This window comes from Falco rusticolus, chromosome 4 (assembly GCF_015220075.1).
Source record: "Falco rusticolus isolate bFalRus1 chromosome 4, bFalRus1.pri, whole genome shotgun sequence".
Lineage (NCBI taxonomy): Eukaryota > Metazoa > Chordata > Aves > Falconiformes > Falconidae > Falco > Falco rusticolus.
In genome coordinates, this window is record NC_051190.1 from 94,468,956 (window position 1) to 94,491,841 (window position 22,886).

General features: G+C 45.1%; 1 protein-coding gene across 2 annotated transcripts in view; it reads right to left on the reverse strand.

Annotated features, from left to right (window-relative positions):
* AOAH (acyloxyacyl hydrolase) overlaps window positions 1–19,085 on the reverse strand; it is an 85,005-nt gene extending 65,920 nt beyond the window's left edge. Inside the window, exons 1-3 of one of the 2 annotated variants that reach the window (XM_037383771.1) lie at window positions 18,843–19,085; window positions 18,261–18,415; window positions 3,750–3,845 (exon numbers count right to left, since the gene is read on the reverse strand). In XM_037383771.1, the coding sequence (XP_037239668.1) occupies window positions 3,750–3,845; window positions 18,261–18,414 (250 nt within the window). In that variant the 5' untranslated portion in view covers window position 18,415; window positions 18,843–19,085. The remainder of the gene's footprint in view (window positions 1–3,749; window positions 3,846–18,260; window positions 18,416–18,842) is intronic. The other variant, XM_037383770.1, reaches the window with a different exon arrangement.
* Between the last annotated feature and the right edge of the window lie 3,801 nt (window positions 19,086–22,886).

The window sequence follows — 22,886 nt, forward strand, 5'->3', positions numbered from 1 at the left end:
GTAACATTGGTCTGATTGTTCCCACAAAGGAAAATTGACTGTTTCTTGGCCTGAACACATGAGAGCTGGTTAACCATGCACGTGTCCTGCAAAGGAGGTGTCAGGTCTTGTTTTGGCAGGGGTGGTGGTGGGAAAAGTCGTGAAGAGGCAGGCTCATACAAGCACAGTGACAACAAACTTGCAGCTTCTGAGATTCCCGAGATGTTGTTTTCTCTTGCGTCTCTATTACTCGGACAGATAACTATCTGTACTTGGGGAAGAAAACATACAGCGTCCTCATCTTTCCCCAAGAAAAGCCTTAGAAACCCCCAAAGCAACCTCTCCCTTCCAACTTTGGGCTGAATATTCAATTCTAACCAGTATCAGGCTGCTCATGCCCGGAGCCAGGGATCTGGTGCATACAAGGTGGGTAGTTTTGTTTTGGGGAGGGCACAACACCTCACAGCTCTGACCCCATCAGTGGGCCTGGGTGTGCACTCACTCCCACAGCTGCTCTCCTGCCAGGACTACAGGCAACCTGGCTGGCAACCTGCACCCAAGAAAGGAGGACTGGGACCAGAAAGACATAGCAGGGAATGAAAAGACAATTTCCCCAACACTCTCCTACTCATAGGGTGTTGCAGGCAGCTTCTGTAATTACGATAGCTGATTTTTCTTATCCTATGCCAGGTGTTTCATTTCAATCAAATTATTAGCTTCATTTCTTTGCCTCCTTTGCCACATAACTTCTCTCTATTGGCTCTTTAGAAGCAATCTGCAAGTTAAAAATTGGTCTCCTGGCTAGAATTAGATTTTATTCTTGTTCACCTAAAAGGAAAGACATTGCAGACATCAATAACCCTGCATTTGGTATCATTGCTGATTAAAACACCGTCTGATGAAGCTTGCCAGCAGGGCACCTGGCTCCCTGCAGTAGCCCACGGGAGAAGGTGGCTGGCTTCCCCAGCGTGTCCCCAGTGCATCGCAGGCCATGGTCTCCATAAGAGCTTCCCAAACCAGCTGGTTTCCATAACATTTCTGGCCCTGAAGGAGCCAGCTGGCTGCTGTAACCTGTACTGGTGGCTGTGAGGAGTGGTGGATTTGGCTGGCTGTCAGCTCTGGGGAGCTGATGGTGGGGTCTGCTGGTCACGCTGATTTCCAGGCACTGATTTCCTTATGCATATAGGAAGCCTGACATGTAATTATCCTATGGTGTAAAAAATGATGGGTGGTAAGAAGAACAGCAATAACATAATATTATCATTGAGCCCATAGAGCCCTCTTGGAAGATACAGATGCCATTCAGGCTTTGGTTTCCAGCAAAACAAACCCAAGCCACGGGCAGTAGTTACAGGAGTCTCCCTCTAAGCCAGCCTGCATTCATGTGGTCACAAACCTCTGGCTCTGCTAACACACACAACGAGGGGATATTGCAGAGAGACAGCTCTGTCAGGAAGAAGCTGTGCAAGTCAGAAAGGAGCCGGGGAGAGAGAGAGAAAATGATGAATAACTTTGAGTGTTCAGGGGCAAGGGAAGAGCTTAAACCAAACTAAAAGGTGGAAAATTTAGAGAAAATCTAAAGTATGCTTGCTTTTGCCCTGCTTCAGAAAAAAGATCCCCCTAACTGTCCTGTTCTTAAGTGGTAAAAGTCTGGAAGGTTTCCCTCTATAGCTTCACAGTCTGAGAAACACAAATTCTGGCTGAATCCCAGAGAATAAATATTTGCAAGAAAGATGTTATTAATCATGTTGCCATTTCCACTTGAGCTCTAAGGTGTTTACACAGCAGTGGCCACCACAGAAGCAATGCATGACTCAGAGGCAATGCCGGAGGCAGATGGTCTCAAAGCACGTTTCGGATATCAGACACCTCTGTTTCATCAGGCAGACAGCCAGTATCCAGGTACATTCTTGCTAACAGCATCTCTTACACTGTAAATACTGCCCATTCCCCCAAACATGGCCTTTCTGTCTTCTCAAGAGCCTCCTTCACTCATGGTGTTACTGTTCTTATTTTCATAGGTTTATTGGCCATGTTGCCTGAATCACACACATTGCAAATATTTCCATATAAAAAGGATGTGATTGTGTTTTCTACACAGCCTATGGGATTGAGTGGGATCGATGGGTACTGAACTTTTCTCTCTTTTCCTCCAAACATTTTTTTTGTTCTTGAACATCATATAACTTTACCAAAGGCTTAATCCAACCCCAACTTGATTGCAATTGAAATTACAGGAGGCCCTTGAAAATCCCACGTGAGTTCTTATTCCTTTTTTGGCCCTAGGAAAAGCCCCATTGCTATTAATTTGTCGCTGTTATTCTTCCAATCAGTTCTTGCAATCATGTAACAATAATGAAATTGTTCCTTCAGGTGAAATGGCATGTCCTGCTTTGGTAGGTTTGCTCCTTGTAAGCATCCAAAACTTTCCTATTGTTCCAAGCAGCAAGAGGAAGCCTACACCTCCCGGGACAGGATAAATTGGGTTACACTGTAACTCCCACACAATCCATAGGATTTTTCATTCCTTTCAAGTTCAGGGTCAGTTCTTTTCTATTGGGTGTATCCATGCATCTCATAGAAGGTAACTGGATTATACAGATTTAACTAAAGGGATAATAGGATTTTATATGTGTAAAGAATGGCAGCTGAAAAGAAATATCTTGACACGTCAGCAGAATAAGGTCCACCAGGTGAATCATGAACATAGAGCTAGCATGTCATATTTTAAAGAAGACGACTGTATTTTAATAGCAGGATCAGTGCTTCTAATTGTAACTTCATGGTTATGTGCCTGTAATTTAAAACACTAAGGATATGACTTATGGAATAGAAATCAGATAAGCATCATTCTATCAATGAATGAATCCCAGCAATTACCTCCCTGCCCTATCCTGCATCAGGAGATTCTCTCTTGGAAAGGAGGGAATTAATATTCTACACACATCTTCTGTGAAACTAGGGTTACAAAGCAAGATGGTTTCTCAGAGATACAATTTGTGAAGTCCTATAAAAATGACTTTAATGAAGAATCCTAAGCCATCCTTTTACATTCATAACATTAAAAAGATATGTGAGATCTAGTTAAATAGTTATAGGATTGGTCTGTGAAGCACAAAGCTACTCTGGCATTCAAACTGTTCTCTATTTAGGGCTGTGTATTCGGACAGCTAAGGTCCTTTGGGCAGATAAAATAAGGGGCAGAAAAAGGGGAATCTACATATATTCACATGGATTAGCTATTGCTTTTGAAATTTGTATCATCAGTTACATTTCAATAGTTTTTCTGTGCAGACCAAATGCTCACATCTTACACCTGTCAACCTCAGCTCATTTTTGAGATTCTACAACAGTGGCTTCCTATACCTGCTGAAAATGTTTTCATCTTCACAGTTGCTATAAAACCCTGTATCAACAAGAAACAGGAGTGGCTGGGCCATACAGCGACTCTATTCTTAAGCTGCTAACAAAGAGACAAAGCGGAGGAACAGGGAGGGAAGAGGTCTGCATGTGTTGGTGCTCACATGTATGTGGGCTTAATACAACCCCCTTCACTCTAACTCTGGGACAAAATCTCAGCTCTGAAGCAAAGTGAGCCATGACACTGACTTCCCTGCGGATAGCACCTTGCTGTCTTTCAGCTACATTCATTTGAGATGCTGCAAGAGAAGTAGATAAAGCTCTTTCAGACATGAAAACATGTGAGTTTTTAATTAACAGAGAAATACAGCAGTACCAACATAACATATAGTGTATTATTTGGTACTTACCAGGTATGTAGTTGCACAGTCTCTCCGTGGCTGCCTTTACTGTACTGTTGTGCCACTGTGCAAGCTGTTCGATTACAGACACCACAAGCACACATCCTTCAAACAAACAAAAAAAGTGAATATGGTTATCTGTGAAGTGTGATGAAGCACCCTATGTCACAGAAGTATTTCAGGCATCGTTGGGCATTTCATTTCTTGAGATACTCTGGGGCAGATGAGCGTTCAAGGGGAAAATCCATGAATTTCTGTCTTTTACTGTCTTTACTCAAAACCTGTAAGTTATCCTGTAAGAGAGGATGCCAATCCCAGAGGAGGGCACAGAATATCCTGGCTTTTACAGCACTGGATGTTGCTCCTGGAAAAACAATTTTCCATCCTTTCAGGGATGAAAATCAAGGAGCCCGGGGGTGGCCACTGTTACAGCTGCTGGCTTGGCCACCTGCTCTCTTGTTATTTCTCACAAGAAAAAAGGCACAGGTCTGTTCTTGATAGGGCTTTTATACCTCTCCACACAAGTCACACAGAGCTACTGAAACTGAAAACCGAATGGGTATGACTGCCTGCGGAAGAGACATCATGAAGCAGATATATGTGTTAAACACCACAAAGCATCTGTGGCAACATTTCTTCACAGACTTTCCTCTGAAGCCCAGCGCTGCTCAGCATGCTCGGGGCTGCTGGGCCCAGCCACACAATTCCTAAAGCCAAACTGTCTTCAGAGCTCATCCTTCTCTCCTTCGTGACTGAAAAGAAACCATTTTCTATGACTTATGAAGCTTGGTCTTTCTCACCGCTAACCTGGGTGCAAGCAGTGCTAAAGCCTAGTTGCTCCTTGGACTAGCTGTGGCTGAGACCCAAGAACTTGCACATCATAGTGAAGCATTTCTTGGGATGTGCAGCACTTTTTCTGATGTTTATGGGATTAAGCAGGTTCAATGCAATCCCCACATAGCAATCATTCAAAATCCACATCATGACCGTAAGTGGTTCATATTGAGTTGGTTTTAAAATGCTGTACTCCAGCATTGTGCTCTCTCTTTCTGCAGTGGCTTCACCATTTTATAAAGAAGCTACATTTGGTAATGCAAAGTCTAACCAATACAGTCAGACCTGGTAACCAGGGTGAGGTCCCTGCCTGGACTCAGAACCTGTATAACAGAAGTGGGTATCCCAGGCAGCCAGGAGACGAGGGGCTGGGACACCAGTTTTCAGCACCCTGAATAAAGATTTCTCTTTGACATCCCTGTAGCTGAACCCTGTTTTCTCCCCTCTGCAAGAAATCTCAGTGCTCAGGACTTGCTCTGACGGTCTGGAAATGGAGGTGAGCTGCAGCATTTGGATGTCGCTGCAGATCCACCTTTTTCCAAAGCTCAAGAGCATTAATGTTCAGGTTTTCAGACTGGCACAACTCTTCAAAGTGAGCTTTTAAATTCCTTCCAGGTACCTATGCCTATGTGCTATTAAATCAAAGTCCTGTTTTTCAACGTAAATAACTTTGATGCTCCTATGGATCAAGTAGCAAGTGATAGAGGAGGTAATACAATTGGAACTTGCTGTAAGACCAATACCTTTGAGTCTTCTATTACTTCTTCTACCCCAAATACAGTAATCCAGTGGAAATCACAATGAACTTGCCATCTCTTTTGCGAGCATAAAAGCCCACTTCTCCATACTTATTAAATAAAACACTCACTCAAAGTCCTCTGCGGAATGATTTATAAAGCATGCTAAGAGCCATTACCTCCAGTCAGCCTAGAAGAATAAGAGAATAAATGGAGACAGATGCAACCAAGAAAAAACCCTGAAGCAAGCCATTCTCTTCTCTGCCCCACCCCCCTCCCCAAATAGCCAGAGGCTAACCCAAGGAATTAGCAGTTAATTAAAACACGATAGCTCATAAAGAGGAGGAAAAAAAAGTAGAATAATAAAGACCCAGGCTAAAACCAAAGAGGACATCCAAGCTGGAGGCTAAAGCATGCACAGGACTTGGGTTTGAAGAACAGCCCAGGGCCATCTGGTCCCTGGTTAACCACCAGCAGGTGCCTTAGCACAGTCTCATCCCATGCCATGCCCCAGACATTGCCTGTGCTTGTGCTAGGGACCACTCCCCAGAGCACGCTTGGACAAGAACACCCAGTCAAGGCAGCAGGGGAATTGCACCCTGCAAGAGACTTCAGCTGTCTGGGTGCAAGCCATGCCCTGCACTGGCTCCAGAGACAGAAAACAGACCCTGGCTTATTTGCAAGGGTAGCGTGAGCAGAGACATGCTGGACCAACTCCACTGCTTAGCACTGAGAGAGCAGTGCACATCCTTAAAACACACTGGAAACACACCTAAAAGCCATTGCATAACTTGGTTCTCACAAGGCCACATTATTAACACACCTGAGCAACCTACAGACAACCGAGACTACCCTTCCCCTGCCTTCTGTGCCTGTTTTATTCATGAGGATGGAGGCTCAGAAAAATTAGATGACCCAAATAATGTCTTAACCAAAAAACCGCTTTTTGATGTGGATAAAAGATGTCTTTCTTCTGTTACCAAGGTCAGACCTTCATCTAACAATCTTGCTGTCTAGAAGTCAGAAAGACAAAAAGGAGTAAGTCCAAGCAGAAAGATGGGAAAGGAGCTAGTCCTTTGATATTTCCTAAAGGAGACAGCTTTTGCTGTTTTACCTCTCATTCTTTTCCACCAGGAGCTTGAGGAAGCTATGAATGAGGATATGCCAGCTCTTAGCAGACAGGGCTCCAGGAGTCCATGAGATATGAAGATAAGGAGAAGTGAAGGAAACTCAGGAGACACTGAGGTTAGAAAAGTTAGGAGAGGATGATGCTTCACCAGGCAGAGGCGCTGGGAGAGCAAACAGTCCCCAAAACACAGGCTGACGCAGAACTGAACACATGGGCAAGTGGGCAACAGCAATGGAGCAGACACCAATGCAGCTTGAGGAGTAGCATGGCTTGACCAGAATGCAAAATTGCAAGCCTGAGTGGAAAGCAAGGGAAAAGCCCCCATAGCAGAGGTGTGAGCTCAGACACACGGGGGTGGGTGAAAACTGAGGTGATATGGGATTTCATGTCCCTGAGGCTCAGTAACCTGTCATGCCAGGGAGCTGACAGTGTCACCAACTGCAGCAGAGAAATGAAGCTCATTTTGCCTGTGCTGTGTAACCCAGCACTCCTGCACCTTCAGTCAGGACCTGCCAGCACACTTTGCAGAGAGGACAGAGTCGTCCTCTCTCAGACCCCAGCTCCCCCATCCTCCCTGCTACTTCTTCCACCTGGCCTGCTTGCTGAGCATCCCCACCAAGTGGTACGGGAACAGGGGGTTCTGCCTGGCTCTAGTTTCTAAGTCTGTCTCCTGCCTCCAGCACGCCCTCATCCACTGTGGGACCAGGGGGTGCCAGGCACCACTGCAATGCAACTTGCAGACCGCTGCCGATGGAGGCGGGATGCTGCCCGCCTGCCCTCACCACCCACACTGCAGCTCACGCTTCCCGTGTCGTGGCAGGTCTGCTCCAGCTGCCAGCAGATATCAACCTCTGCAATGTCTCTGCTCTCAGCTGCAGCATCCTTGGGTGCCAAAATATTGGCTCCAGTGCTGCAAGGAGAGATTTTATTCCAGTGTAAAATCTGGCCTGATAAAAACATCAATGTAACAAGTCAACCCCCTCTGAACAGGAGAGACCAGCTCATAACACGGCCCCACGCTGCAGATGAGGCAGGTGAGGAAAGCATGTCTTTTCTCTGAAATAGAGTTACTCACCCCAAGCGCAGGCTCAGCAGCCTGCCTAATGATTCATCTCAGGGTGGGGGTGCAAAGAGGCTCCTCTCTCTCTGCCTCAGACATTGCCCCCATCATTCTCATTTTCATTACCACAGTGAGGTCTTCTCACCTCCAGTAGAGTCAATGCAAAGAAAGGGGCTTACGGGCAAACGGTCTGAGTGCTTGAAATCCAGGAAGTTGGGCTTGGGATAAAAAATACCCCTGGTGCTCCATTTTCTCTGTTATGCAAGAAGACAGTCTCCACTGAAGATGTGTTTCTCATGTTTGTCAAAGTACCACAGAGGGAAGACAAAAAAAACCCAACTATTTTTTGTTCGGCTTTGCCAGATAGAAACAGAATTCTTAATCACAAACACAATCATGCAGGTAACCCTACTCATGGAGCGGTCTCCCAGCAATTAAATCGAAATTTTTCATGTTGATTAAGTCAGTAAGACACTTCTGTGCCTATTGAACCAAGCCCAAAAGGAGATTTGCCTTGCATGAGAATTAACGGAGCCATCGCTGAGTTCGTGCAGTACTTAATGCAGTTCCTTGGGCTACTAGATGCTATATGAATGTAAACAACAATAGTAATAGCCTGACTACTTGGGAAAAACGCACAGAGCTGAACTTAAATGTTTGCTCTCATAAACTAGTCTTTACCATCACAGAGAAGATGCTTCTGGTCACGCTATTAGACCCTCCCCACCTCGGGCACCCACAGACCACACCTCAGTTACTCAAATGCTCCCCCACGAATGCCCTTATTCCAGATCAAACGCTACGCTTCACAGGACAAGCTGATTAAGAAAGTTTGACTGATTTTCAAAGGGATCTGCAGTTCCACTTGGGGCATCCTTAGCCTCAGGCACCATGGTCCTGGACCAAGATGCAAGTCTCTGGACCTGCATTTGGGGAGTCTTCCCACCCCCCGGTGGGAAAGGTGCTCCCTGGGAACACGTGCCACCAATGCGTGCCGTCGGCTGATCTGCTTTCTGTTTCCCTCATCTACCTGGGTTTTCATCAGGTGTCCTTGGTCCACCTCTCTTCACTCCTCATGGTCTGCTGGCATCTCTCATCGCCCTGCCGTGGGCCATGTCCCAGGGATCGCCGGCTTGAGTTCTGGCTCTGCTGGCCTCAAAGCCTTTCATTTAGACTGATGACATTGGGAGCAGCTTTTGGGATGGAGACTGTAAATTACTCAGGAAAAAGTCTGAACCCTGGGAGGAGGGAGAAGGAGTTTCTAAGGGGATTCACTGTAGTTGAGGGAGTCTAACCCACCCAGGCTCCCTGTTTTTTTGGATAAAATTTTGCTGTCCCCCAGTAATTCAGATTCATCCTTTAGGAGAACCTATCTCCTGTGTTGGGCTATAGGCAAAACCTCAAGAGGTTAGTGTCTATAAATTAAAGTTAATTCAGACTACCCTTGCTCCTACTACAAACCTGCTCTCTTTTAATCATCTTCCTCTGGATTTAGTAACAAAAAGAATTTACTGGTGGTTGCAGCTTAAGAAGCCACTACCTCTAATGAAATAAACAGAAATCTCCCTGCACACCAAATATAATCGGAAATGCTAACCAGTTATTCTAGCCTTTAATGGGTCTTAATTCTGCTGGCTAAAAATGGAAAATAATTAGTTAGCTAAAAAGGACAGAGGGAAATCAGCTGTCTTTGGCTGCAGAAATCTCACTGCATTCATTACTTACAACGTGCGTGAGAACATAAACTCCTTAATACTCTGGCATCTGTAGAAAAGCACTTCTAGGTCCTGACAGTTATTAGCAACTATTGCTTACTTTAATTTAGTAGATATTTAGATGCGATTTATTTCTCATCATGAGCTGGGCGCGTACAAGGCAATGTAGATAGGCTTCATAATTAAAGGTTAAAAAAAAAGCTCTAAATTTTTTATAGTTGCATATCATCTCTTTAGAAACAAGTTCAAAGAAATTGACTGTGCTGTCATACTTCAAGAATAGGTTTCAATGCCTTGATAGGCTGAAGGATGTTTTCTCTGGAAGAAATTCTTTGGTATTATAATGCTTACTAGCCATTAGAAACTAGACTGTGGTATTAATAAAATGCCTGTCTCTTTTAGTGATAGTTTGTCCCATCTGCTATTAATTTCTGAAGAGATAAGAGAAAACCATAACCATTTTGCTCAGCAGCGGTAATCTGAAAACTCACACGTCAGGAAGTACTTCTCTCCATGCATTTGAAAATAGTAATAATAAAATGACATTTCCAATAAGCTCGGGGGAAAAAAAAAATCATACCCCAATAATAAAATCAGAGCTAGAGAAATTCATTTCTTAGCTGTGAAGCCTCCGGCAGTTTGAGCAGACTATTTAACTTAATCCACTTCTGCCGCACACATTTGAAAGGCTCTATAATTAGAATTATACCTAGGGATGTCAAGAAGTGTCTGGATAGTGAAAGCTGCCTCTCTAAGTTTCAGATCTGTAGATATATTTGTCTGAGTAAAACTCTGTTAAATGGGATTTCTGCCACCTGGCACATCTTTTGCCATCCTTTGCTCACAGTCCTGGGTGCTGGAGATCTTTCTCGCCCCTCCAACCATATAGCCATTCCCCAGCCATAAATTAAACCTACTCCCTGGAGTACAAGGAGGAAATAAGCCCCCAAAAGTGGCCTTGGACACAAATAGTTCTCCACAAACCCTGCCAGCCAGGCTGTGGTCAGCCCGCTCACTCCCGGTGGAGCAGGAGCCAGAGCCTCACTTGGCAAAGCAGCAAACCTCTGCTTCAAATACCTGTCTGCAGCAGCAAGCCCCTGTATAAATGAACCCATCTATCATATTCCAGGTTTTATACAGAAGATGAAGGTTTTCCAAAACCACCGTCTTTGCTTCTTCCATTTATAGATGATCAGAGGCTCCAATGCAACTCTTAAAGACTACAGATGAGGGGTCCCCAGAGCCTATCTACAAAAGCCAATACTGCTGCTCCTCGTGTACGTGCTGTTGATCTGGTGTAAAAACACCTCTTTCCAAATTCATCTAGTCCAGTTCCAGTTCAACCTGGAATAAGACATTCTTGTTTGAAATAAGAGCATTCACTTGGGGACCTAATAAGAAAAAAGGTTTTCTCCTCTGAGATGGGGACATGTACGTGGATATTCTAGGTGCAGGCAGATCACAGATATGCAAAGTTACAAAGCAAAGTTACAACCTTTTTTTCAGTATATATTCCTTTCCTAATACTTCCCAATACCCACTGTACCTTCTTTCACTGCTTCTCAGCGCCAAGCTGATACTTTCAAAGAACAGCCCTTTATAACCTTAAGATTTCATTCCAATGTGGAAATATTCAAATGACATAACTGTATATGCAAAATTAGGATACTTATTTTCCCATATACAGCCAGAGGATTTGTTGCTTTGAAAGGTAATTTAGAAAGAAAACCGAGTGTAAAAGTTTTTTAACTCAGACTTTGCTTCCCATTTCATTTACAATGTTAATGTATTTTATAGAGATACAGAAGTGATGGAATATAATTATAGGTATCCATATTCAAATATGTTAGCATATGCAAGACCTTTTCCCCCTAAATTTGCTAAGTGCCATAAAATACCTCAGAAATGATAAATGGTACACTATCACCAAACCTTTCACTGGGCATAAAATTACATATAATATACTGGATAAAGGCATTTTTTGAAATATTAATACCAGTATAGCAGTATTTTGAGTGCACGGTAGCTCTGTAACAAAACCAGCAAACCCCAGAATACCAATTATCATTGCTGCGGCTCACCCAGTAGCAGTGAGGCACTTCAGACCCCCGACTTCAGAGCTCTGTTCATTACTGTTTCCTTAAAACACCCAATGAGGACTCTGGCATGGTTAGGCCGGTACAGAAAATTCAGTTTCCATCTAGTGGAAGACTCTGGTATCCATACCTGCCAGCCAAACGTATCCCTAATGTTTCCCACATCACACTTTAAAGAGCCCTATTTAACAAAATCTATAACCCCAGGCATTTCCAATCGAAATGCTTTTTGCATTAATTAACAGAAAAAACCCAACTGTGTGTGTATGTGTTCCATTAACATATTTTTCTTTTCCTAATCAGGAAAGGATATTAAAAATTTACTGAAGCCTGAATGGTGGTAGGGGGAGTTAATGTAGCTGGGTAACTTCATCCTTGCCACAAAGTTTTGACCATTTTAATTCTAAATGCACTTTTTTTCAGATATACAGTTCCTATAACCACTGAAAGTGACTGCCTTAAACATAGAGAAGTTCTGTATAGGGCTACCATATCAACAAGAGCTGAAGGCACACACGTTGTGGTAATCAGCAGCCAAACTGCTGCAGACACTCAATACTAAATAAATAAGACTATAAGAGAAAACTTACACTAAAAGCAAGCCTCAGTAATGTAAAACGTATGAGGCTATGCATGCCTACAAATGCACATATAAATATATATCATTGTGTATTTACACACACAGATATGTCGGTATGCTAAGCACACCTTTTTATTGTGATCAATGGTTATATTTGCATTTTACAGTCATAAACTTTCAGTAAGACTTCGGGTGATTTTGAAAATGAAATTTTTTACCATCAATTGCTGAAAAATATGAATCCCTGTAGAAAATATTCCTATTTTAATAGTGGCTTTAGTATCTCTATTGTACTACTCACACGCCTGTGTTTTTTCTATCCAAAGTATAATCATAGGAACGAATGTTATGGTCAAATTTGGTATTTATTACTGATCATCAGGCCAAATTCTGCCACTGAGTGAACTGAGCAATGTCAGTGAAGTGAACAGAGGTGCTGTGGCTTGGCGATGGTTTAGCTGTAATCAAAATTGATTCCCAGCCTTTCAGAGTAAAATGCATTGTAGTGCCACATTGATACTGGGCATGGCCTTTTTACAGAACTCACTGAGCTGTAAATTATATGTTCTGTCATGGTGCCTCCCCAGACAATATGTGCACAGCCACTTTGTCTGAGCGCAGTTATTAAAAACCTCCAACTCCATTTGGCATGTTCCATTGTGTGAAGTTATTGGGAACTCCAAAGGCCACCGGTCCTGCTGCCACTCCGCAGGGTGTATTTCATCCCTGCACTCATGCACAGCTAGACGGAGGCAAACTGTTGAGGACGTTGACTATCACACAAATCAACCCAGGTAGAGGTCTGTGTTTAACACTGCTGGGAAGCTTGGAAACATCCATTCTTTAACGTAAGCAAAGCTGAAAATATGTTTCAAAAACATGCTTCTTCAGACGCTAGGAATTATGTGCTTGTGGGTGAACAGAAGAGATGAACCACAAAGGTTGTTGAGAACGGCATTATATTGAGCACAAAGATGGGGAAATTTGCTTCCCCGGCTGCTGACCCACAGGATCTCCGCTTGCCAGTAAAGATGGAAAGCGCTGCTGTCCGGCTGTATTGAGCGCTCCCTGACTAATTGCCTCATTCCAAAAAGGGCAGCCAAAGTTAATCGCCAAAAGAGCGCAGCAGCCTGCTGCTGAGGAGAAAATAAATAAACCCTGCTATTTGCAAATGGTTCTTGTGGTCACCGTGCAGAACCCCTGAAAAGCCAGCCTGGAAGAAGTCATCTTACACAGGCATCTGCCCTAGCAGCCCATATGTGGTATCTATGCCATTCCAAGGGGACAGGGTAGACACAAATCTGTTAAGATCTCTAAGAAGGTCTTCTACAGCCTTCTCAGGAGCTGATGACACTGCTCACTCACCATTACCATTAGAAAATTTTCTTCCTAACCTGAATGTCCCTACTGGTATCCATTTCTGTTATTTCTTGCCATAGCTGTTATGAACCTGGACGATGGATCAACCCTTTAAAGTTTTCGAGGACAAATATAATGTCTTTTCTCAAGCTCTTCTTCTCCAGATTAATTAACTCTAATTTATTCGGTCTCTTTATAGCTCATGTTTGTTTTTCTCCAAAACCTCCTGTCACTCTGCATCATTTTTTATGCACAGCCCCAAAAGGGAAGGCAGAGATTCCTCTGAGGCTTTGTCAATGCTGAGAAAGGTAGTGCGTTACTTCACATGTCTTGCAAGCTAACTTCTGTTCACATGTCTTGGTGTATGCAGCATGTGTGTGCTTCATGACAGCATGCCATCATTGTGCCACTACAAGCCCAGATGATCTTCCCTAGGGATGTTACCCAGCCGGTCATTTGCTACATGTGTCATTGACTATTTCTGCTGAAGTGTGGGGGGAAAGTACTCAGAGCTGTCAAGACTGTTTTGAATTTAATCCTGCCCTCCCATTGTACTTGCAAACCTTTTCAGCTTTATATGAGCTGCTAATTTAATAGCACACTACTTCATTATCCTGGCTAATGAAAATATGAAGTGTTACTAGGTCCAAAAAAGACCTCATTTTGTACATCCTTCTGCTTAGGGAGCAAGCCACTCATAATCGTTCTCTGAACAAGGCCACTCACCAGTTTTGTCCTGCCCTGTAGAAGCTTAATCAACGTCACGTATCTCTGAGCCATTAGATGAGGGCTGAGGTGGTGCCAAAAGCCTTACTAAAGTCCAGCTGTAACATCTACTACTTCTTCTGTATCTACATGCCATTGTCTTATCAGCAAAGAAAATTAGATTGATTTGACACTTTCTCCTTGGTAAATCCAGTGAGGCTTTTATGTGTATTTACTTTTGAAAGGTGCTTTTATAAGGTTTTATTAACTATTGCAGGATTTTTCTAGGCATTGATGTTTAACTGACAATCTACAATTCCCCAGATTTCCTTTTTTCACCATGTTACAGAGAGATGAATACAGTAGTTCCCTCCTGTCTTTCAGTGTCTCCCCTGCTTTCTGTGTTCTCCAAGGCAGCTTCCATCTTTCCCGAGGTTTCATATACTTCTGGATGAAGTCACCCTTGTTAGACAACAGGGCAATTTGCAAAGACCCTTTAAGGGCTGGCTCTGTTGTAATTCAAGGCGGTGGGAGATGTGGAATAAAATCTTTAAAAATTTATCAGAAATAGTAGAAAAATAAGGAACAGGATTTTAGGTATGATGACCCATTAGCACCAGTGTCAACAGTTACCAGTGTTACTGTACTTGTCTTTGGGTACCTTAACATTAACTTAAGTAAAACTTTGCTTGCCCTGTGAAATGGGCAGTATTTTCCTCATTCAACAGATAGGGAAAGTCAAAGACCTGAGTATCTGGAGGGCTCATTCATACTTAATTTTTGAGAGAAAAGTACACAGCATCTTGTTCTCAGGATGCCCTGCTGAAACAGTCGGGCTACACCTAGCAAAAGGGTTTCTGGGTCTCGTACTGAACAAATCCCTTAAGCCACACTGCCAGTCAGTAACAAACCCAGAAGCAAAAACCAGACATAGCATCCAGCTCCCGAACCATCACGCAGAGCCAAAACATACCATCTTTACATGCAGAAAAACAGCTTCACAGGCCTTTGCATGCAGGAAAACATACCAAAGCCCTTTTATCAACCATAAGGAAAAAACAGATGAAAATACCACATGCAAAATGTGCCAGAGGCCCAGAGGAAGGGCCTGAGCTGATTTCACAGTATGCAAAAAGGTGGGCATTTTTCCAGCCTGGGGAGGCACAAACACTGATGGAGATATAAGGCTGTCTGATGTTGGGAAAATTTTTTCTACTGACAGGGCCAAAGAAAGACCATGTATCTATTTAAGAGAAGGTTAGAGATGGTTAGGAACTGATTAGGTATACTACATCTGATCTTGTGGCTGCAAGGATTATCATCAGGTCCTTTCTCCCTCTTTTCCGTAATTCTAAAAGGCAGCAGTATTAATGTTCCCTTTTTAGGTGGGAACATTTTCTGGATGATTTATTTTTACACCAAGTCAATTATAAAAAGACTTTCCTTGAATGAAGTGGCCAAATTTTTCAAGAAAATGTAGCAAAAATGATGAGACTTTTTCTGTAGTTACTGCGGTTGATTAAAACTCCTGTCTAAATGTTTTCTAAGACAATTAGGCTTGCTGCAAAAGAGTCACCTTCTGTTTTAGACAAGTAACAATCTGAAAGCAGAAATGTTTTGGCCAGCCTCCCTCTATGAGCCATCCCAAATTGTTCAGCCTGCGGTGGCACCTCACCGAACGCATACCCTCTTCTCCTCCAGCCTTGGTCCATATCGGCATATGGGTGCCTGCCCAAAATACATTTCCCAGGACATGCTAAGGGCAGGGGAGTCCCTTGAAGCAGCCAGCTGCTTACCTGGTATGGTCAGAATATACTGGGGCAGATGGTGCCTGCCCGGAGCGTGCTGCTAGAAGGGGAACAGAAGAAGGAAGCAACCAACTTGCATTGCACTCGATGGAGGTAGCAGAGCTGCATTTCGCTCTCCTGTCATATTGTTTCTACATATTTCTTCAAGAAGCATGATACTATCAGGGAAAAGGCTTAATGGAAAATGTTTGCTTGGTTTTCTTACTGAAAGGGAATCCATTTCATGACCAGCTTTGGCTGCTAACAGCAATATCGATGGTGCAGGTGGTAGGCACACAGCGGCAATCAGGAATGGCTATTCAATGTGCAGCCACTTCATTTCCCTCAGAAAAGAGAGGAAGATAACTTTGAAAGATTAGACACCTGACCACACATTTAACTTGCATGAAAAAGTCTATTTCTTCAAGAAAATCTCCTATGCATTTGGCAGCAGGCATTTCTCCTGTTAAAAATGCTGCCTCAGCCTAGAAGGCAAGGCCCAGCAGAAGCTGTCACGGCTCTCTCCCAGTGCCTGCCTGGACAGAAAACTGAGCTGGCAGGGCCTGGGGGCGAGCTGCTGAGAAGAAATCACAGTCTTCCCCCTAGAGATGAGGCTGATCTCGACTTAATTTCTGCTCCTAACAGGGCTGGGCACTGAGTCAGCCGCAAGAGCGGGTGTTACCCCTGCCCCGCGCCATGGCAGGGGTAACTATACCAGCTCCTCTGTGCCTTCCCTGTGGTGAAAAGTAAGAGGCAGATGGCTCGCAAGGGTTTTCAATAGTCAGTCAAGAGAGGAGCTCATCCATGAAGCCGCAGAGGTGGCTGTCTGGCCTCGCTGGCCTGCATGTGGGCACCGGCCACCTGCCTGCCTGGCCCCTGCCCGCCTCACGCTCTGCTTTGCTTTACAGAGGCACAGACAGTCTGTGTTGGTCCTGAGGCGAGCTCACGTGGGTGCTTTTAGTTGAAGGGACACATCAGAAAGAGAAATTTGTGTGGGAGGCGGGGGGTTTGGTATCTCCCCACGCTGGGGAGGTGCTGGGTGGTCCCAACGATGGGGCTGGTGCAGCCTTTCTCCCTTTGGGAGGGGAAAAAAAAAAAAAAAAAAAGGACAATTTATCTGGTGCAAGGCAACTTCAATGCAATGTGCAGTCACTTTAGGAATGTAGAGCCTTGCTGGGTCAATAGGGTGGAAAGGGCATGCAACACTCACACCTGACATTTTAAAAAAACCAGTGTAAAACTACGGGTGAGCACTCTCACTGCCTTTCCTGCACCACTGAAACCATGCCTGCCTAAAGATCTCGTCATTAAAACCCACTTCCCTCTTGCTCTGGCAGCTGTTCGGTCACCACTTGTGTGGCTGCCGGCTCAGACAAGGCCAGTCCCCAATAGCCATTTCTACTTTTTACAACTTGCTTTCATTTTCAGGCTGGTGGCTGAAGCCTGGCGGGGGCTGCGCAAGCCTCACACCCTGGCTGCGCTCCGCTCCACTTCACCCTGCCTCGCCGGTGCCAAATCTGACCGGACACTGTGGATGGCTCAGAAGGGAGGCAAAAAAAAAAAAAAGTTTCTATCAAGTTTAGGATTATTATTTACAATTATGTTCTTTGATCCCCAGTGAAAGCAATTTGTAACTGTGACAGGGTTTATGTTTACAGCGCAAAAGTGTCACGAAAAGCTAAAAGACAACAAAATAAAACTTTTGAACATAATGCATAAGACATACCCATCATTTAATATTTGCTCACTTAAAAAATACAAGCTATCACATCTCTCTAGGTACACAGAGTCTCACACCAAGGGCATTTCTGGCATAGAGATACCCCCTGTTCACACTGACTTTGGTGATACTGCTCTTGCTTTGGGAATCGCTTAGTCAGCTGAGACTATGGGATACCTCCAACTATAGCTGCTGTGGAGATCACCACAGTCACTGAAGTCACACCAGGGTGGGGTTGACAAAATACACTCGCCCCACTTTAGTACAGGTTGTGCAGACATGAGCAGTCACGAAAAGGAAACATGAGGAAACAGCCCTCACAACTTGGCTGTCCGGAGATGACCAACCAGACCACAAAGCTCTCTGGCCCAAGCACGGATCAACCATTCTTAAGAACCGTTTCCCAGGCAATGAAATCAATGAGGACACCCTGGGCGTTTCCTGCAGTTCAGCAAAATGCATCACAAACCCTAACAAACACTGGGACCCCGTAACACCTTTTTTCCAGGTCCCAGACTTACAGATGTTAAAGCCAGCCTTTCAGATGCCATTCCCCACAGAGCAAAAACATGAACTTTGGGAAGCAGCCACTCAAAAACAAAATCATAAAATAACTCCAGACCCCATGCTGGCCTTGCATAATCTTCAGTGATTATTTCACCAAAGACTATGAGTATTTTGCAGTACAGCTGTTGAAATAGATAAAGGAGTGATTTATGATGTGCATAGCAATTCTCAGCTCACTGGTGGAGTAAAAAATGAACTAGTCCAGCAGGCAAACAAAACCTGAATACATACCGACGCAGGTGTGTCCTTTGTACAGCCCGGAGAGGAGCGAAGGGGGTGGTGGATTGTTTCCATGGGGGAGAGGGGTGGAAGAGGCAGCCTTCAGCAGAAGCAGGAGCCAGAGGATGCAGAATAAATTAAGGGATGTTTGCCTAGACCTCCTCATCCTAAGGCAGGAAAAAAAAAAAGGAAGAAATCAGGTGGGAAGGGTGCACGCGGACCTGTATTCCCTTAATGCTCAGGGAGCATCCTGCATCCTTGTCTCATTAGCAGCTTGAGGTGAAAGGAGACCAGTGTGCCTGTGTGCAGCTGTGTGTAACGCAAGGACCGCTTCCCAGGCAGGGACACACACGCATGCCCTCCCACAGGGTGCGTGGAGCATCCCACACTCACCCCTCGCAGGTGCTCTCCCAGCCCCTGCACTTCGCACACCCCTCAGCCCCTCTCAGGCCACTCGGGGTGCTATGCAGTCACCCACTACAACCTGGCAAGTCCCACACACGTGGGCATGCCGTGGCCAAGCTGGGAGGATGTCCCCGTGGCCCCAGGCTGCTCTCCGCACCCCCCCGCCCCCCGTTTGCAGCTCTTCCCAACCTGCCGGTCTGGGAGGACCGAGAGGGTTGCACCGACAGCTCTGGCTCAGCGCTCCCGTGCCTCCTGCGGCCGCAGCGGATGACTAACGACCTTAAACCACGGTAGTTGCCGGAGCCACTCAGCGTTAATAACGCAAGACACTCCCCTGAACAACTAGTGTTGCAAAAACAAAAAAACCCAAACCAACTTCACAATCCCTTCCCCCCACGCCGCCGCTGTCGCTCCTCTGCCCTCCTCCGCAGACAAGAAAAAAAAACCATCTCTCCGGCAGCTTCTGTAAGATTTTCCAACCAGGGCTTCCGTTTGGGAGGGCAGGGTGTGAAAAATAAAAGAAAGCGGTCCCTTGGGCTGGAGCCACAGGGGTGTGAGGGACAGGGCTCCCATGCTGGGGTTTTGCCAGGGCTTTAGTTCTGCTGGGGTCGAGCCAGGGGGGGCAGAGGCAGCTGCCAGCATAAGGGCAGCAGCGGGAGCTGAACCCCTCTCCTCATCAGCTGTGAGAACGTTCATTTGCAGCGCCCAGCTGCCTGCAAGGCTTGAAAAATCCTAAGCTTTTCCTGCTTTGGCAGTCACAACAACTAAAGGTTTCCTCATTTCTGTTTTCTCCTTGTCCCCCAGATAACGCAGAAACCAGTCATTCCCCAGCCTGAAGCAAAAGCAGAGAGTAAAACATGTTTAAGTGACATCGCTTCAGAGGTGGAAAGAGTCCAAACAGCTAATTCCCAGACACTGTGATGTGGGAATAGGTATAAGGATATCATGTAGGACTGAGGCACTGTGAGCCAAAGCTACGCCTCACCTCTGCCTCTGCCTTTTTGTATAACCCTGGGCAAGTCTCCTAGCCCCGCAGTGGCCGTGGGTACTTGTCTTTCTACTCCTTGCCTAGCGCTTTCATAACTGGGCAGGCTGCTGACATGATTCTGAGAATCTATGATTCTATGACATGGGTTGCTAAAGGGCGGTGAGGAGCCTGTCTCCTCTGGCATCCCTACATGCTTTCTGGGCATAATTAAATGGGACTTGTAATGGTGTGGTAAAAGGAAAACCAGAGAATATATTAAAATCAGTAGTTCCCTCACAAATCTTCAGACCTTCCTGCAGATCAACACGACTACCCAGGGATCAGGTCAACTTTAGTATTTAACGCAGTTTTTGCAAACCATTTCTTTTCTGTGGGAGCCTGACCGATAATATTTTTAAAGACAGTCACAGAAACTTTGCCTCAAATTTGATAATCAAGATTTGCTTTGTGGTAATGATAATATAATACAGTGGCTCTGGGAAAAAAAAAAAAAAGAAAGAAAAAGAGAAAAAAAAAAGAACAGAGTGTTAAAAGCTTCAATGTGAATACAAAACACTCTGTATCTCCATTCTCTAAACCCATCCACTGGCTTCCAAATATATGTTTTCTTCTAAAAAAGAAAAAAAAAAAACCAACAACAAAAGAGAGGTAATAGCTGTTGCCTGAGTTTTGCAGACCTGTTCCTGCTTATCATTCTCCATATAGCTAGCAATGCTGGTTTTCTTTTTTTTAATAGCAGATAAACAAAAATCATAGTGCAAAGTACCTTATCCATATGCCAATCCTACTGAAATCTGCAGGATGTTTTTCTTAATGGTGTAAAAATTTGCTATAAAAAGACACTGTGCTACAGTGACTGCAGCTCCATTAAACCCTTTTTAACACACATATCACTTGGTTCCCAATGACACTTTGAAGTCCTTTAAAACTCTGCATATTGGCTCATGAGCACTTGCTGCAAAAGCAGAGTGCTAATAATAGGCAAGAAAAATCTTCCTAGCAGAGAAGTCTTTGGAATGGTTTCTGCTTTATATCTATAGCAAAATACAAATCTAAACAACGGCACTTATAAAGTATATAGATAGATCCCAAGCTGCTCCCAGGCATGTAAACCTGTAAAACATACAGCTCTAGCCTGTAATCGGCTGTGTTATTTTCTTTCATTTCAGACTGTGGAAAGAACCGTAAGATAACCCAGAATCGTGTGTAACACGGAGCTGGTTTTCACTGTATCTTGTGCATTAGCTGAGCTCTTAAACCAATTAAAGAAAAATCCCCAAAGCTTTTAAAATATGCAGTCTGGTCAGACAAATGAGGGATTTGCCTGTGTAGTTGTGGATTTAGAGACCAGCAGGGAAGGTGACCCGCCCCCCTCCAGCATTAAATCTTTCTCCTTCCCACTCAAATCAGATAGCAAGCCCTGCCTTTTGCCAAGTAGATTTTATATTACTTCCAAGTCCCTAAGACAATGAGACCTAAAGCCATCTTGGTACAGCAGTGAAGGAGCACATGACATTGTCTATTAATCTGTGCATGAATGATGTTGATGAGAGGTAAAAAACCACATCAGATCTGTCCCAAAAGAAGGGATTAGATCATAAATGCTTCCATTATGTTTGTGTACAGCATCTAAGCCAGGGAAGCAGACCTGAGGCAAAGGTGACTGGGGAGGTGCTGCCTATTTAGAAATAAAGATTGTGGCAGCAGGAGCGATGGGAGACCAGAGCTCTGTCCTCTGCAAAGCACCAGGGCACAAGGGGTGATGCCTGGTGTGTCCCCTGCCCAAAAAGTTCCGGCAGGGTCGCTCTACAGCTTGCTAGCATCTTTGTCTCCCCAGCTCTCTTGTTTTTTCCATGTGTTAGCAACCTGTGCTTGCACCAGCTCCAGCCAGGAGGCAGGGGAATGTAGCTCAGGTGGGGACTGGGTGCTCAGGGCTGAGCTGCACTGGGGCTGCTGGGCCCCTGGACAGGGTGCCTGGCTGGGGGTCCTGGGCTGTTATGGCCCATGGGCGCCCCAGGGCACAGGACACTTGCCTTGGGAGACCACAAGACCAGGTGGGCTGCAGGAATGAACACAGCAGAGATGCTCCTGGAAAACCCACTAAATACCTGCCTGCAGCGTTACGTACCTAAACAGAGTTGAGAACACCATCAATGCTTCGTTCCTCTCTGGGCCTCCACGTGTCATTTCTGAAGGGGTGGTGAGGACTGTGTAGAGCCAGAGGTGTGGTGAGGACACTAGTTCTTGCAGATGGGAAACCCTCAGTGCTCTGACAACAACCCAGCTCCGCAGACACACAGGTCATTTGCACACTGCTAGACAGAAGAGGTAGGGTTAATTGAATTTTTTCAAGGCTGAATTTGGACTAGTAGCAATAAATACATAAATACAAAAAAGTGCACACGTACATCACATACACCTCCACACACACATTGCTGCTTCCTACCCACCAAATGGGGGGGCCCCTGCAGCTCCCCCCATTCAGCACACAGATAAGGGATGCACATTGCATTCTCTGTAGGGTTTTGGTCCAGTGCTACCCTGAAGCAAATTCCTGCAGCTTTCTGAAATTTCCTCTCACGATGCCAGGACACACTGAGGAGCTTGCTTGTGTCACCCTGCTTGATGCGAGAGATTATTACATCCTTTCAGTTTATTTTCTTGGGGACTTTTACCATGTGTGAGGGTCCACAGAGCTAAATACTGGTTATCATATCCCCACTTGCAGGTCAGTAGCAAGCGTGATGTGTGGGGTATCACCATGTAAGACAGGGCTTTGGTTGGGGGGTCACCAGAGAGCGCTGCAGGGGCTAATGGACCATAATGTCCCCCACTCGGTAACTCCCAACTCCAGCTCTCCAGACACACCCTCAAACCTCTCCCAGTTTAGGCAGAGCCGAGAGAAACTTGCACATGTGTGGCTGCCAAAAACCTCAGGCAAAGCAGATGCAGCCAAGCAGAAACTAACCTGCATTTCCATGAAGGCAGAGCAGACGGCGGCAGGGCATGTGCATAGCTAGGGAGGGAATACAATCCCCATGGCTGGTCCCAAGAGGAGGAGTGTGGTTGCTGGGGTTTGAAGGACCCACAACCTCCTCCATTCCTTGCATTTCCATTTTAGTTCCTGACACCTGATGTACATTGGTTTGGGCGGTGGTGCCAGATAAGCTAGGGGACAGGTAAGGTTTCAGCCTCCACCTTTGCTGCCCCAATAGAGACGCGGTGAAGCCAAGTTAGGGTTTCTG